The sequence below is a fragment of the mitochondrial genome of Saccharomyces cerevisiae, assembly GCF_000146045.2.
Source record: "Saccharomyces cerevisiae S288c mitochondrion, complete genome".
In the NCBI taxonomy this organism is placed as follows: domain Eukaryota; kingdom Fungi; phylum Ascomycota; class Saccharomycetes; order Saccharomycetales; family Saccharomycetaceae; genus Saccharomyces; species Saccharomyces cerevisiae.
The window spans coordinates 53,191-70,959 of NC_001224.1; the positions used below are offsets into that span (position 1 = coordinate 53,191).

Genomic DNA, 17,769 nt, shown 5'->3' on the forward strand with positions numbered 1-17,769 from the left:
TAATTTATTTAATAAATATATATATTAATTATAAAATAATAGTCCGGCCCGCCCCGCGGGGCGGACCCCGAAAGAGTCTGCCCCTTTTTATTTAATATTTAATATTTAATATTTAATATTTAATATTTAATATTTAAAGAAGGATATATTTATAATTTATCATAATATTATTTAATAAGAAATTATTAATTAATTAATTAATTAATTTATTTATTGTTTATATTTATTAATATTAATATAATAAAAATGTAAAATACTTAATATTATTAATATTATTATATATAATATATATAATAATATATTATATTTATATCTCCTTTATTCCTTTTTCCCCCGATGGGGACTTATTATATTATATTATTATATATTTCTTCGATAACTTTATATATATTTTATTTTTATAAAAAAATATTTATATATTATTATTTACAATAATAATTATTAATAGTCCGGCCCGTCCCGCGGGGGGGAACCGAAGGAGTGCGGGACCCCGTGGGAACCGCATCCCTTTTTATTTTTAATTAAGAAGGAGTGAGGGACCCCGTGGGGACCGAACCCCGAAGGAGTCTTTTTTCTATTTATTAATAATAACTATAAATTATATTTAAAATAATAATTTACTTGTTATAATCTTAATGTTCCGGGGCCCGGCCACGGGAGCCGGAACCCCGAAAGGAGAAGTATATAAATATTTACTTGTTATAATTTATTATATATTTATAACCTCCTTCTTAAAATTATCTTTACTTTATAATAAAAATTAATATAATATAATCTGATAATAATCGAATTTTATTATATTTAATTTAATTAATAATAGACAATTATTATTATTATTTTACTTATTAATATTAATTTAGATTTATATATATAAATATTATTAATTTTATATTAATTTTTTATTAATTATTTATTTTTATATTCATATTTTTTATTAATATTATTTTTATTAATAACTTTTTAAATAATTATAAACTATATATTATTTATATTTATATTTATAATAAATGAAACAATTATAATAAAAATTACAATTACAATTATATTATAATTATGATTACAATAGGGTTAAACATTACCTGTGAACAACTGGTAATGTTTAACCCGTATTATTATTTATTATATTATATATATATTAAAATATTAATATTAATATTAATATTATATTATATTATATTATATTATATTATATTATATTATATTATATTTATAATTATATTATATTATATAATTTATATACTTTTATAATTCTTATTATTATTTATTTATTATTTATTTATTATTATTTAAATATATTATTATTATATATTAATAATATATATATTATTTTATATATTTTATTTAATATAAATTATTTATATTTTTATATTTTATTATGAGGGGGGGTCCCAATTATTATTTTCAATAATAATTTATCATGGGACCCGGATATCTTCTTGTTTATCATTTATTATTCTTATTATTTGGTTTTTATTTAATATTTATAATTTATTTTATACAATTTATTATATTGTTTATACCTTATTATTATTATATAATATATTATATTATTATAATAATTTAATTAATTATATTATTAAATATTAACTAATGTGTGCTCTATATATATTATTCATTCTAGTTTCTAATCACCCACCCCCTCCCCCTATTACTTATATATCTAGAAATAAAAATACATAACATATATTTTAAATATATATATATAATTATATAATAATTATTATATATAAAATATATATATATATAATATATATTTATAAAATAATAATAATAAATATTATTACTCCATTAGAGGTTTTGGTCCCATATCAGGAACCGAAACTATAATAATATATAATATTATAATAAAGATATTCTTATTTATAATATATTATTAAATAAATTAATAATAATTATAATATATATATATAATATATTATAATATATTTATTCGAGAACTTTTTATTTATTATAAAATAAAATATTTTATTTATTATTTAGTTTTTTTTTATTAAACATTTTATAAAAATATAAATGTTAATAATATTATGATTAATAAGTAATAATAAATTTATTTATTTTTATTAATTACTTCTTCGAGGTATTAGTATCAGTATCAGTATCAGTATCGTAAAAAACGGGTGACTAAAATATATATATATATAAAATTATAAATAAAAATATTATAATAATTTTAAATAAATAAATATCAATATATTATTATTATTTATATTATAATAAATATTATCTAATAATAGTCCGGCCCGCCCCCGCGGGGCGGACCCCGAAGGAGTCCGAACCCCTTTTTTATTTAATTTTATTTAAAGAAGGAGTGAGGGACCCCTCCCGTTAGGGAGGGGGACCGAACCCCGAAGGAGATAATTAGATATAATTATATTTTATTTTATATAAATTATATAATATTATATAATAATAATTATATAATAAGTTAATAATAATTATATAATAAGTTAATAATAATCATATCTCCTTTATAAATGAACTTTTATTAAATATATTTTATTAAATATTAAATATATTTTTTATAATATTAAATATATTTTATTAAAATATTTAATATATTTTATTAAATATTAAATATATTTTATTAAATATTAAATATAAATAAAGGTTTATATTATAATTCATTATTTATATCTTCTTTATAAATTAATATTCGTATTAGATCCTTATTTAATTTATAATCCTTTAAAAAACTTTTAATAAATATAATATAATATATATATAATTTTTATTATTTTTATATTATTTTTATTATTTAAATATATTATATATTTCATTATAATAATTATTTAAAAAGTTATTTAATAAATAATCTGATATTATATTTTATAATTAATTTTATTTATTTTATTTATTATATATATTATTATATATAATTAAAATTATAATTACAATTATAACTATAATTAAATTAAATTAAATTAAATTGGATTAAATTAAATTAAATTGGGCGCCAAGCCGGTTGTTCACCGACTTGGTCCCAATATAATATGAGATAATATAATATACTATATGATATAACATAAATATAATATATTATATGATATAACATAAATATAATATACTCCTTCGGGGTCCGCCCCCGCGTGGGCGGACCGGACTATATGAATATATTATTATTATAATTATAAAATTATAATAAATAAATAAAATTTCTTTAATAATTATTAATTAATATTATTAATTTATTTACAAATATTTTATTAATTTTTATTTTTATTAAATATAAATATATAAATATATATATATTTATTTATAATATTATTTATATTTATTATATATTATTATTAAATATATTTTTATTATATATCATTAAATATTAATATGTTATTATAGTGGTGGGGGTCCCAATTATTATTTTCAATAATAATTATTATTGGGACCCCGGATATCTTCTTGTTAATCAATTATTATATTATTTAATTTATTTTATTTCTTATTTATAATTTATATTATATAATTTATTATATTGTTAATACTCCTTCGGGGTCCCCGCCGGGGCGGGGACTTTTATTTATATTATTAATTATATTATATTATTATAATATATTTAATTGATTATATTATAAAATTATAACTAATGTATGCTTTGTATTTATTGAATAGTTTGGTTCTTATCACCCACCCCCTCCCCCTATTACTTCTCCGAGGTCCCGGTTTCGTAAGAAACCGGGACTTATATATTTGGTAATTAAAAATATAACTTATATAAATATTTAATAAATATATATTAAATATATTATTATTAATAATTTATTATTATATAAAAAAATAATAAATATTATTAATGATTTAAATTATATAAATATTAATTATTAAATAAATAATTATACTTTCTCCTTTCGGGGTTCCGGCTCCCGTGGCCGGGCCCCGGAACTTTAAAATAATATATATATATATAAAAGTATTTTATAATAATTAGTTTAATTATTATTCTTTTTTTTTATTAAATATAAAATCATTTTAGGTTATTAATTTTTATTTATTAAAAATAAATTTTATAATTAATATTTCTCCTTTCTTAAAATAAATAATATTATTATTATAATTATTAATTAATGAATACTCTTCTCTTTTGGGGTTCGGTCCACCCTCCCGTATACTTACGGGAGGGGGGTCCCTCACTCCTTTTGAGACTTTAATTTTATAAATATAAATATAAATATAATAAGATGTTAACTCTTTTATAAATAAATAATAAATATAATTCTATTTTTAATAATAATATATAATATTTTTATAATAAAATATATAAATAATAATATTTATATATATATATATACTTTTTTTTATATAAGAATAATATATATAGTTCACATTGGAGGCGAGTAAAAGGAGATAAGAAATATAATATAATATAATAATAAAAATATAATGAATAATAATAATAAAAATTTATATAATAACAAAATAGTCCGACCGAAGGAGATGAGATTATTAATATTATTAAATAATAAAATGTATTAATTATAAAATATAAAACCTATAAATAATTTATAATATAATTTATATTATGATAATAATAATATATATATTATAATATTTTATATATATATTTATTATATTTATATTTATATAAAAAAGTGATATTGATTAATTAATTAATTTATAATTAATAATTATTAATATAGTCCGGCCCGCCCCCGCGGGGCGGACCCCGAAGGAGTCCGGCCGAAGGAGTTTATTATATTATATTAAATAAGATTTATAATATAATTAATATATATTTTAATAAATATAAAAGATTATATTATATTATAAAAAGTATATTTTATATTTATATTTTATTTATTATTATTATTATATATATAAGTAGTAAAAAGTAGAATAATAGATTTGAAATATTTATTATATAGATTTAAAGAGATAATCATGGAGTATAATAATTAAATTTAATAAATTTAATATAACTATTAATAGAATTAGGTTACTAATAAATTAATAACAATTAATTTTAAAACCTAAAGGTAAACCTTTATATTAATAATGTTATTTTTTATTATTTTTATAATAAGAATAATTATTAATAATAATAAACTAAGTGAACTGAAACATCTAAGTAACTTAAGGATAAGAAATCAACAGAGATATTATGAGTATTGGTGAGAGAAAATAATAAAGGTCTAATAAGTATTATGTGAAAAAAATGTAAGAAAATAGGATAACAAATTCTAAGACTAAATACTATTAATAAGTATAGTAAGTACCGTAAGGGAAAGTATGAAAATGATTATTTTATAAGCAATCATGAATATATTATATTATATTAATGATGTACCTTTTGTATAATGGGTCAGCAAGTAATTAATATTAGTAAAACAATAAGTTATAAATAAATAGAATAATATATATATATAAAAAAATATATTAAAATATTTAATTAATATTAATTGACCCGAAAGCAAACGATCTAACTATGATAAGATGGATAAACGATCGAACAGGTTGATGTTGCAATATCATCTGATTAATTGTGGTTAGTAGTGAAAGACAAATCTGGTTTGCAGATAGCTGGTTTTCTATGAAATATATGTAAGTATAGCCTTTATAAATAATAATTATTATATAATATTATATTAATATTATATAAAGAATGGTACAGCAATTAATATATATTAGGGAACTATTAAAGTTTTATTAATAATATTAAATCTCGAAATATTTAATTATATATAATAAAGAGTCAGATTATGTGCGATAAGGTAAATAATCTAAAGGGAAACAGCCCAGATTAAGATATAAAGTTCCTAATAAATAATAAGTGAAATAAATATTAAAATATTATAATATAATCAGTTAATGGGTTTGACAATAACCATTTTTTAATGAACATGTAACAATGCACTGATTTATAATAAATAAAAAAAAATAATATTTAAAATCAAATATATATATATTTGTTAATAGATAATATACGGATCTTAATAATAAGAATTATTTAATTCCTAATATGGAATATTATATTTTTATAATAAAAATATAAATACTGAATATCTAAATATTATTATTACTTTTTTTTTAATAATAATAATATGGTAATAGAACATTTAATGATAATATATATTAGTTATTAATTAATATATGTATTAATTAAATAGAGAATGCTGACATGAGTAACGAAAAAAAGGTATAAACCTTTTCACCTAAAACATAAGGTTTAACTATAAAAGTACGGCCCCTAATTAAATTAATAAGAATATAAATATATTTAAGATGGGATAATCTATATTAATAAAAATTTATCTTAAAATATATATATTATTAATAATTATATTAATTAATTAATAATATATATAATTATATTATATATTATATATTTTTTATATAATATAAACTAATAAAGATCAGGAAATAATTAATGTATACCGTAATGTAGACCGACTCAGGTATGTAAGTAGAGAATATGAAGGTGAATTAGATAATTAAAGGGAAGGAACTCGGCAAAGATAGCTCATAAGTTAGTCAATAAAGAGTAATAAGAACAAAGTTGTACAACTGTTTACTAAAAACACCGCACTTTGCAGAAACGATAAGTTTAAGTATAAGGTGTGAACTCTGCTCCATGCTTAATATATAAATAAAATTATTTAACGATAATTTAATTAAATTTAGGTAAATAGCAGCCTTATTATGAGGGTTATAATGTAGCGAAATTCCTTGGCCTATAATTGAGGTCCCGCATGAATGACGTAATGATACAACAACTGTCTCCCCTTTAAGCTAAGTGAAATTGAAATCGTAGTGAAGATGCTATGTACCTTCAGCAAGACGGAAAGACCCTATGCAGCTTTACTGTAATTAGATAGATCGAATTATTGTTTATTATATTCAGCATATTAAGTAATCCTATTATTAGGTAATCGTTTAGATATTAATGAGATACTTATTATAATATAATGATAATTCTAATCTTATAAATAATTATTATTATTATTATTAATAATAATAATATGCTTTCAAGCATAGTGATAAAACATATTTATATGATAATCACTTTACTTAATAGATATAATTCTTAAGTAATATATAATATATATTTTATATATATTATATATAATATAAGAGACAATCTCTAATTGGTAGTTTTGATGGGGCGTCATTATCAGCAAAAGTATCTGAATAAGTCCATAAATAAATATATAAAATTATTGAATAAAAAAAAAATAATATATATTATATATATTAATTATAAATTGAAATATGTTTATATAAATTTATATTTATTGAATATATTTTAGTAATAGATAAAAATATGTACAGTAAAATTGTAAGGAAAACAATAATAACTTTCTCCTCTCTCGGTGGGGGTTCACACCTATTTTTAATAGGTGTGAACCCCTCTTCGGGGTTCCGGTTCCCTTTCGGGTCCCGGAACTTAAATAAAAATGGAAAGAATTAAATTAATATAATGGTATAACTGTGCGATAATTGTAACACAAACGAGTGAAACAAGTACGTAAGTATGGCATAATGAACAAATAACACTGATTGTAAAGGTTATTGATAACGAATAAAAGTTACGCTAGGGATAATTTACCCCCTTGTCCCATTATATTGAAAAATATAATTATTCAATTAATTATTTAATTGAAGTAAATTGGGTGAATTGCTTAGATATCCATATAGATAAAAATAATGGACAATAAGCAGCGAAGCTTATAACAACTTTCATATATGTATATATACGGTTATAAGAACGTTCAACGACTAGATGATGAGTGGAGTTAACAATAATTCATCCACGAGCGCCCAATGTCGAATAAATAAAATATTAAATAAATATCAAAGGATATATAAAGATTTTTAATAAATCAAAAAATAAAATAAAATGAAAAATATTAAAAAAAATCAAGTAATAAATTTAGGACCTAATTCTAAATTATTAAAAGAATATAAATCACAATTAATTGAATTAAATATTGAACAATTTGAAGCAGGTATTGGTTTAATTTTAGGAGATGCTTATATTCGTAGTCGTGATGAAGGTAAACTATATTGTATGCAATTTGAGTGAAAAAATAAGGCATACATGGATCATGTATGTTTATTATATGATCAATGAGTATTATCACCTCCTCATAAAAAAGAAAGAGTTAATCATTTAGGTAATTTAGTAATTACCTGAGGAGCTCAAACTTTTAAACATCAAGCTTTTAATAAATTAGCTAACTTATTTATTGTAAATAATAAAAAACTTATTCCTAATAATTTAGTTGAAAATTATTTAACACCTATAAGTTTAGCATATTGATTTATAGATGATGGAGGTAAATGAGATTATAATAAAAATTCTCTTAATAAAAGTATTGTATTAAATACACAAAGTTTTACTTTTGAAGAAGTAGAATATTTAGTTAAAGGTTTAAGAAATAAATTTCAATTAAATTGTTATGTTAAAATTAATAAAAATAAACCAATTATTTATATTGATTCTATAAGTTATTTAATTTTTTATAATTTAATTAAACCTTATTTAATTCCTCAAATGATATATAAATTACCTAATACTATTTCATCCGAAACTTTTTTAAAATAATATTCTTATTTTTATTTTATGATATATTTCATAAATATTTATTTATATTAAATTTTATTTGATAATGATATAGTCTGAACAATATAGTAATATATTGAAGTAATTATTTAAATGTAATTACGATAACAAAAAATTTGAACAGGGTAATATAGCGAAAGAGTAGATATTGTAAGCTATGTTTGCCACCTCGATGTCGACTCAACATTTCCTCTTGGTTGTAAAAGCTAAGAAGGGTTTGACTGTTCGTCAATTAAAATGTTACGTGAGTTGGGTTAAATACGATGTGAATCAGTATGGTTCCTATCTGCTGAAGGAAATATTATCAAATTAAATCTCATTATTAGTACGCAAGGACCATAATGAATCAACCCATGGTGTATCTATTGATAATAATATAATATATTTAATAAAAATAATACTTTATTAATATATTATCTATATTAGTTTATATTTTAATTATATATTATCATAGTAGATAAGCTAAGTTGATAATAAATAAATATTGAATACATATTAAATATGAAGTTGTTTTAATAAGATAATTAATCTGATAATTTTATACTAAAATTAATAATTATAGGTTTTATATATTATTTATAAATAAATATATTATAATAATAATAATTATTATTATTAATAAAAAATATTAATTATAATATTAATAAAATACTAATTTATCAGTTATCTATATAATATCTAATCTATTATTCTATATACTTATTACTCCTTTTTAATTAAATTAAAAAGGGGTTCGGTTCCCCCCCCCCATAAGTATGATTATAATTATAATTATAATATAAGGGAGGGGTCCCTCACTCCTTATGGGGTCCCGGTTGGACCGAGACTCCTCCCTTGCGGGATTGGTTCACACCTTTATAAATAAATAATAAATAATAAATAAAGGTGTTCACTAATAAATATATATATATATATATATATATTATATTATAATATTATTTAATACTTAATATATTATATATTTTATATTTAATAAATAAAAAAAATATTAATAAATAATAATATTAATAATAAAGAAATTATAATTAATACCCTCTATATATAATTCTAATTAATTAAATTAAATATTTATATATAATAATCAATATATTATTAATTTAATAATTATTATAATAGTTCCGGGGCCCGGCCACGGGAGCCGGAACCCCGAAAGGAGTTTATAAAAGATATATTTTTATATTATATTATATTATATTTAATAAATATTACCTTTTTTTATTATTATTTTTATATATTATATAATATTATTAATTTTTATTATAATATTATTTACTTTTTTATTGGATTATTTATTTATTTATTTATTTATTAATTAATTAATTAAATATTTATTAATTAATATATATATTAAATATTAATATTTCATTAAAAAAAAGAGATATATGAATAATATATTATGTTATATTATATTATATAATTATATTATTTTTATAATATTAATAATTAAAAATAAGAACTTATTTAAAAATTATAATTATGATAATAAATTAATACTTTTTAATTTATAAAAATATAAATTTCTTTACATATATATATATATATATTATTATTATTTATATTAATCATAATTTTAATATTTATAATAAATTTATATAAAATCAATTATAATATTATATACTTTTTATATACTTTATAATCTTTATATCTTCACCCCCCCTTTTTTAATAATATATTATATTAAAAATATAATAATTTATATGATTTATTAATACTTTTTATATAATTATATTATTATTTTTTTTTATAGATGTTATATTATTTTTTATAATAATTTTTTTTTATTTAAATAAAATTTATAACTCCTTCTTAATTAAAGATAAAAGGGGTTCCCCCCTTAAGTATAAGTATAAGTATAAGTATAAGTATAAGTATAAGTATAAGTATAAGTATAAGTATAAGTATAGTATACGGGGGGGGGGTCCCTCACTCCTTCGTTAATTTATATATATTATTAATAATTATTTAATTTTTATTATTTATTTATATATAAAAATATTCTAAAATTATTAATATTTATAATAGAATAAATATTATAAAGTATAATTATAAATAATTAATTATTTAAATAATAATAATATATTTATTATTATATAATAAATATATTATAAATAATAGTTATATTAGCTTAATTGGTAGAGCATTCGTTTTGTAATCGAAAGGTTTGGGGTTCAAATCCCTAATATAACAATAATAATAATAAAATATTAAAATAAATATAATATTTATAAAAAATTTATTAATTTATATAAAAAATATATATATAAATAATAATTATAATAAAACATTTTATAATCAATAATTTAATAAATAATCTTCTTATTATAATATTATGTTTAAATATTACTCTTTATGAGGTCCAACAAACTAATAAGATATAAATATATATATATTATATAATAATAATAATAATAATATATTATTTAATATATTATCAAGAAGATAAATATAAATAATATTTTAATAATTTTAAATAAATCTAATTTATATATTAATAATTTAATAATCTTAATATTTATTATCATTATTTCATATTTATATTATATAAATATTTATTTAAATAAAAAATATTAAAGAGTTTATTTTATTTATTATAAATTATTTAATAAAATATATATAATAATATATAGAATAAAGATATAAATAATTATAAGTATATAAAGTAATAAAGGAGATGTTGTTTTAAGGTTAAACTATTAGATTGCAAATCTACTTATTAAGAGTTCGATTCTCTTCATCTCTTAAATAAATAATATAATAATAAAATATTATAGTTCCGGGGCCCGGCCACGGGAGCCGGAACCCCGGAAGGAGATAAATATATATATATTTATAATAATTATATAATAAAGGTGAATATATTTCAATGGTAGAAAATACGCTTGTGGTGCGTTAAATCTGAGTTCGATTCTCAGTATTCACCCTATAAATAATAATAATAATATATTTTATTATTCTTAAATTTTTTATTCTTTATATTATATATATAATATTAATATTATTACTTTTTAATAACAAAATATTATAATTAATTGATATATATATATACCAAATATAATTAATTGAAATTAAATAATAAATAAAATATTTACTTCTTTATTAAAATTCTAATTAATTGATTCTTTTTATTGAATATTAAATTCTATTATAACTTATTAATTAATTAATTAATTAATTATAATAATAATAATATTTATTATTAATTATTAAATATTTATTATTATATATAAGATTTAATTTTAAATATTAATAAAAAAAGAATAAAATAAAATAAAATGAATAATATTTCTTTATCTCTTTCGATCGGACTCCTTCGGCCGGACTCCTTCGGGGTCCGCCCCGCGGGGCGGGCCGGACTATTTATTATTATAATATAATATTTAATCAATAGATTTATAATTTATTTAATGAATATTTTATAAATATATAAAACAATTCCTTTTTATTATTATAAATTTTTCATTATTTATTTATTTATTTATTTATTTATTCAATATATAAAAATAATTATAAAAAGATTATTAAAAATAATAATTTAATGATAAATATATATTATATATATTAATATAAAAATAATAAATATAAATATATTATGTAAATATTATATAAATTTGTATATGTATATATTATAATAATGTTATATAAGTAATAATATAATAAAATATTTTATGTAATTTATATATATTTATAATTATAAAATAAAAATATTATAAATAATAAAATTAATAATAATAATAATTTTAATAAAATAAATTATATATTTAATTTTATTATGAAGTTTATACTTAATATAAATTATATTTCCTTTATAAATTATTAATATATCCTTTTTAATTAAATAAAATAAAAATATTATAAATATTAATAATTAATTTTTTATTTATATTTATATATATATTAAAGATTAAATATATTATTAATACTAATTTATAATTTATTATTAATAAATAGTCCGGCCCGCCCCCTGCGGGGCGGACCCCGAAGGAGTTCGACTTAAATTATAATTTAATAATTTTTATTTATTAATAGTTTCGGGGCCCGGCCACGGGAGTCGGAACCCCGAAAGGAGTTTTATTATTAATATAAAAAGAGTAAGGATAATAATAAATTCTTTTAATTTATTTTTAATAAAATATAATTTTAAAATAGTTTTTATAGTCCGGCCCGCCCCGCGGGGGGGGGCGGACCCCGAAGGAGTTCGGTCTGGCATTAATTATAATAATTATATTAATATTATTATTATTTATTATATTATAATATATTTATTTATATTTTATAATATTAATAATTATTTTATATTTAATAAATATAATATATATATTATTTTTTTTAATAACTATCTAATTAATAGCTATTTTGGTGGAATTGGTAGACACGATACTCTTAAGATGTATTACTTTACAGTATGAAGGTTCAAGTCCTTTAAATAGCAATAAATATATATAATATATATAATATATATAAATGAGTCGTAGACTAATAGGTAAGTTACCAAAATTTGAGTTTGGAGTTTGTTTGTTCGAATCAAACCGATTCAATATTATAATATATATATTATTTATATATAAATATATAATTATACTCCTATTTTTATATTAATTAATTAATAATATATGATAATATAAAAATTATTGAATTATTAACTCTTATTAATAATAATAATAATCATAATAATAATATATATATATATAGTATATATATAAAAGTTTTATTATATTATATTATATTATATATTTATTTATATATAATTCTTATTAATTGAAAAAAGAATAATTAATAATCTTATTAAAAAAATAAATACTTTCATTTTATTTTATTTTATTTAATTTAATTATAATATATAAATATTAAAAAAAGGATATAAGTTTTTTATAAGATATAATATATATATATATTAAATATAAAGAAGTTAATATTTATATTTTAATTATAAAATGTTAATACTCCTTTGGGGACTTATTAATTAAATTATTAATTAATAATAATTTATGATTTATAAATAATAAATAAAGGAATAAGTATCAATTAATTAATATATTATATTTAATATTTTATATTTAATATTTAATATTTAATATTTTAAGTTCCGGGGCCCGGCCACGGGAGCCGGAACCCCGAAAGGAGTAGTATTAATTATGGATAGTGAGGGTGGATTTAATCCTTTTGTTATGTTATTAATTAATTAATTAATTTATATATATAAAATATTTTAATTAATTTTTATATAAATATATATATATATATATATTAATAATAGTCCGGCCCGCCCCGTGGGGCGGACCCCAAAGGAGTAATATATATTATGTATAAACAATAGAGAATATTGTTTAATGGTAAAACAGTTGTCTTTTAAGCAACCCATGCTTGGTTCAACTCCAGCTATTCTCATAATATTATATATATATATTTCCCTTTCTAAAAATAATAATAATTATATATAATAATAATATAATTATATATATATATATTATAATAATAATAATAATAATAATAATAAATAATAATAATTATTTTTATTAATAATATTAATATATTATAATTATTAATAAATATTAATAAAAATAGCTCTCTTAGCTTAATGGTTAAAGCATAATACTTCTAATATTAATATTCCATGTTCAAATCATGGAGAGAGTAATTATATTATATTAATAATCCCCCCCCCATTTTTAATTAAATTAAGAAGTTTAATTTACTATTTAATAATAAATGAAATAATAATAATAGATATAAGTTAATTGGTAAACTGGATGTCTTCCAAACATTGAATGCGAGTTCGATTCTCGCTATCTATAATTAATATTAATATAAATTAATATCCTATAATTAATTAAATACAAAATTATATTAAAACTTATATTATATTATATTATAATATTATATTATTATTATATAAAAATATAATAATAATAATATTTAATTTTATTTAATAATAATATTTTATATAATAAAATAATCATATTTATAATATTTAATATTAATAATAATTTATTATAATAATTCTTTAATATACTTATTTATTATTATTTTAATAAATAAATATAATTCTTATAAATATATTATAACAAAATATATTATATTTTAATTAAATACAATATTATAAATATATATATATATATAAATATTTATATAAAAAAAAAATAAAAATATTTTAATAATTATTCTTTATAAATAAATAATGATAATAATAATTTATAATAATCTCCTTGTGGGGTTCCGGCTCCCGTGGCCGGGCCCCGGAACTATAATATATTTTAATATATTTTTTATTACTCCTCCTTTGGGGTCCGCCCCGCGGGGGCGGGGCGGACTATAATAATTTTTTATTGATAAAAAAGTATATATAATATAATTAATATATTTCTTTTTATATAAATTATAAATATTATTTTATAATAAAAAAAGTATATATAATATTATATATTTAATAAATAATATAATAATAATATAAATAAATATATATATATTATTAATATATTAAATTTTATAATAATAATTATAATAATAGTAGTAGGTATAAATTTTAATAAAGAGTTTTATTCCAATGGAGTAATAATAATAATAATAATAAAATAAAGGATCTGTAGCTTAATAGTAAAGTACCATTTTGTCATAATGGAGGATGTCAGTGCAAATCTGATTAGATTCGTATATTTATACTTAATATAAAAAAAATAAATAATAATCTTTTTTATTATTATATTTATTAATAATAAATTATTTTGTTATTATTATTAATTTATATTAATATTTTATATAAATTATTTATTTAATCTTTCATTATATATTTAATATATTATTAATATTAATTAATATTTTATAATAAATAAATAAAATAAAATAAATATTTTAATATAATACTCCTTCGGGGTTCGGTCCCCCTCCCATTAGTATAGTATAGGGAGGGGTCCCTCACTCCTTCGGGGTCCCCGCCGGGGCGGGGACTTATTTTTATATTTATTAATAATAATTAATTTTTATATAAATTTATTATTTCTTACAATATATTTATTACTATTATTTTTTAATAATCTTATATATAATATATAAAATATATATATATTATATATATATATAAATATAATATATATTATTATAAATATTTATAATCTTATTAATTAATTAGATTATATTATATTATATTAGATCATATTATATTATATTATATTATATTATATTATTATTATTAATATTTTTATTTTTATTTTATATTTAATAGTAAAAAATCATAATTTTATAATTTATTAATTATTATATAATTTCATTAATATATTTCTTCTTTTTATTTATTTATTTATTACTTATTAATAGTTCCGGGGCCCGGCCACGGGAGCCGGAACCCCGAAAGGAAAATAATATAAAAAATAATTATAATTTATTATAATTTATTAATTTATTAATTTATTAATTTATTTATTAATTTATTAATTTATTTATTATTATATTTTTTTTAATAAAGGAAAATTAACTATAGGTAAAGTGGATTATTTGCTAAGTAATTGAATTGTAAATTCTTATGAGTTCGAATCTCATATTTTCCGTATATATCTTTAATTTAATGGTAAAATATTAGAATACGAATCTAATTATATAGGTTCAAATCCTATAAGATATTATATTATATTATATAATATTATATATTAATAAATATTATTAATTAATTTATTTATTTATTTATTATTAAATAAAAATATTTAATAGTTCCGGGGCCCGGCCACGGGAGCCGGAACCCCGAAAGGAGAATAATATAAAATATTATAATTATTTATATATTAATTATTAATTATTTATTATTTATTATATAAAAAGTATATAATTTTATATTTTAATATAGGGTTAATTAATTAATTATTAATTTTTTATAATAAGATAATAATATATTAAAAACTTATTATAAATTTATAAAATAATATTTATTTACTTTGATATTATTTTTAATCTTTCATTAATATATATTTTATTATAAGTAATAATATAGTTTAATTTAATTAATATAAATAAATTACATAAGAATAATATTATAATAATATTATATATTATATAAAGAAATAATAATTTATATTTTTATTTTTTTTATAAATAATATAAATATAAATATAATGGGGTTATAGTTAAATTTGGTAGAACGACTGCGTTGCATGCATTTAATATGAGTTCAAGTCTCATTAACTCCAATAATTATATTATATAATATATATATTAATAAATTATATATATATATATATATATAAATATTAAATAAATATTATATTAATAAATAATATAAATTATCTAATCGAAGGAGATATTTATAATATAATATAAATATTTTAATAAATTAATAAATATTATATTAATAAATAATTAATAAATATATAAATTATAATAAATTTTAATATTATTATATAAATTAATTAAATATAATAATTAATGAAATAGAAACTATAATTCAATTGGTTAGAATAGTATTTTGATAAGGTACAAATATAGGTTCAATCCCTGTTAGTTTCATATTATATATCATTAATATATAAAATATAAATATATATATTATAATAATAATAATAATAAATATAAATATAATTATATATATATATATATATAAATAAATAATTATTTAATTTATAATAAATATATATAGTTCCCGCGAAGCGGGAACCCCATAAGGAGTTTTATTATTAATTATATTTAATAAATATTAATTATTAATTTTATATTTATAAATAAATTTATTACTCCTTCTTAATTAAGAATAAAAAGGGATGCGGTTCCCATGGGGTCCCGCACTCCTTCGGGGTCCGCCCCCTCCCCTGCGGGAGGGGAGCGGACTATTTTATTAAAAATATTATAATTAAATAATAATATAAATAATTTATAATATAATAATATATACTTATAAATAATATTTAAATCTTATTATTAATTTATAAATCATAAATTATTATTAATAAATATCTCTTTTAGATAAGATAAATTGAACTTATATTTATATTATATATATATAGATATAAATCTTAAATAGAGTAAATATATTATAATAATTATATAAATATATATATATTATATTAAGATAATAATATATATATATATTAATATATAAGGAGGGATTTTCAATGTTGGTAGTTGGAGTTGAGCTGTAAACTCAATGACTTAGGTCTTCATAGGTTCAATTCCTATTCCCTTCATAATTTATTATTAATTATATATTATTATAAATCAAATCCATTGAAATTAAT

At 16.9% G+C, this 17,769-nt stretch overlaps 1 protein-coding gene and 15 non-coding genes across 16 annotated transcripts, besides 2 other annotated features; all 16 read left to right on the forward strand. All coding sequences in view use genetic code 3, as the record gives it.

Moving 5' to 3' along the window:
• Nucleotides 1-1,376: 1,376 nt before the first annotated feature.
• Nucleotides 1,377-1,650: an origin of replication (ORI3; Mitochondrial origin of replication).
• Nucleotides 1,651-3,376: 1,726 nt separating this feature from the next.
• Nucleotides 3,377-3,642: an origin of replication (ORI4; Mitochondrial origin of replication).
• Nucleotides 3,643-4,818: 1,176 nt separating this feature from the next.
• On the forward strand, nt 4,819-9,257 carry 21S_RRNA. Its single transcript has 2 exons — nt 4,819-7,534; nt 8,678-9,257. It is a non-coding gene; the product is annotated as a 21S ribosomal RNA (ribosomal RNA).
• SCEI (intron-encoded endonuclease I-SceI) lies at nt 7,832-8,539 on the forward strand. Its single transcript has one exon. The coding sequence runs from the start codon at nt 7,832-7,834 to the stop codon at nt 8,537-8,539; it is 708 nt and encodes a 235-aa protein (NP_009324.1).
• Nucleotides 9,258-10,671: 1,414 nt separating the features above from the next.
• tT(UGU)Q1 lies at nt 10,672-10,747 on the forward strand. Its single transcript has one exon. It is a non-coding gene; the product is annotated as a tRNA-Thr (tRNA).
• A 477-nt stretch (nt 10,748-11,224) lies between these two features.
• tC(GCA)Q lies at nt 11,225-11,300 on the forward strand. Its single transcript has one exon. It is a non-coding gene; the product is annotated as a tRNA-Cys (tRNA).
• Nucleotides 11,301-11,405: 105 nt separating this feature from the next.
• On the forward strand, nt 11,406-11,480 carry tH(GUG)Q. Its single transcript has one exon. It is a non-coding gene; the product is annotated as a tRNA-His (tRNA).
• Nucleotides 11,481-12,904: 1,424 nt separating this feature from the next.
• On the forward strand, nt 12,905-12,989 carry tL(UAA)Q. Its single transcript has one exon. It is a non-coding gene; the product is annotated as a tRNA-Leu (tRNA).
• Nucleotides 12,990-13,019: 30 nt separating this feature from the next.
• On the forward strand, nt 13,020-13,095 carry tQ(UUG)Q. The gene has a single exon. It is a non-coding gene; the product is annotated as a tRNA-Gln (tRNA).
• Nucleotides 13,096-13,870: 775 nt separating this feature from the next.
• Nucleotides 13,871-13,944, forward strand: tK(UUU)Q. Its single transcript has one exon. It is a non-coding gene; the product is annotated as a tRNA-Lys (tRNA).
• A 174-nt stretch (nt 13,945-14,118) lies between these two features.
• tR(UCU)Q1 lies at nt 14,119-14,191 on the forward strand. Its single transcript has one exon. It is a non-coding gene; the product is annotated as a tRNA-Arg (tRNA).
• Nucleotides 14,192-14,277: 86 nt separating this feature from the next.
• On the forward strand, nt 14,278-14,352 carry tG(UCC)Q. Its single transcript has one exon. It is a non-coding gene; the product is annotated as a tRNA-Gly (tRNA).
• A 779-nt stretch (nt 14,353-15,131) lies between these two features.
• Nucleotides 15,132-15,206, forward strand: tD(GUC)Q. The gene has a single exon. It is a non-coding gene; the product is annotated as a tRNA-Asp (tRNA).
• An 806-nt stretch (nt 15,207-16,012) lies between these two features.
• On the forward strand, nt 16,013-16,098 carry tS(GCU)Q1. The gene has a single exon. It is a non-coding gene; the product is annotated as a tRNA-Ser (tRNA).
• tR(ACG)Q2 lies at nt 16,099-16,172 on the forward strand. The gene has a single exon. It is a non-coding gene; the product is annotated as a tRNA-Arg (tRNA).
• Nucleotides 16,173-16,655: 483 nt separating this feature from the next.
• tA(UGC)Q lies at nt 16,656-16,731 on the forward strand. The gene has a single exon. It is a non-coding gene; the product is annotated as a tRNA-Ala (tRNA).
• A 240-nt stretch (nt 16,732-16,971) lies between these two features.
• On the forward strand, nt 16,972-17,047 carry tI(GAU)Q. The gene has a single exon. It is a non-coding gene; the product is annotated as a tRNA-Ile (tRNA).
• A 586-nt stretch (nt 17,048-17,633) lies between these two features.
• On the forward strand, nt 17,634-17,717 carry tY(GUA)Q. The gene has a single exon. It is a non-coding gene; the product is annotated as a tRNA-Tyr (tRNA).
• The last annotated feature ends 52 nt before the right edge of the window (nt 17,718-17,769 follow it).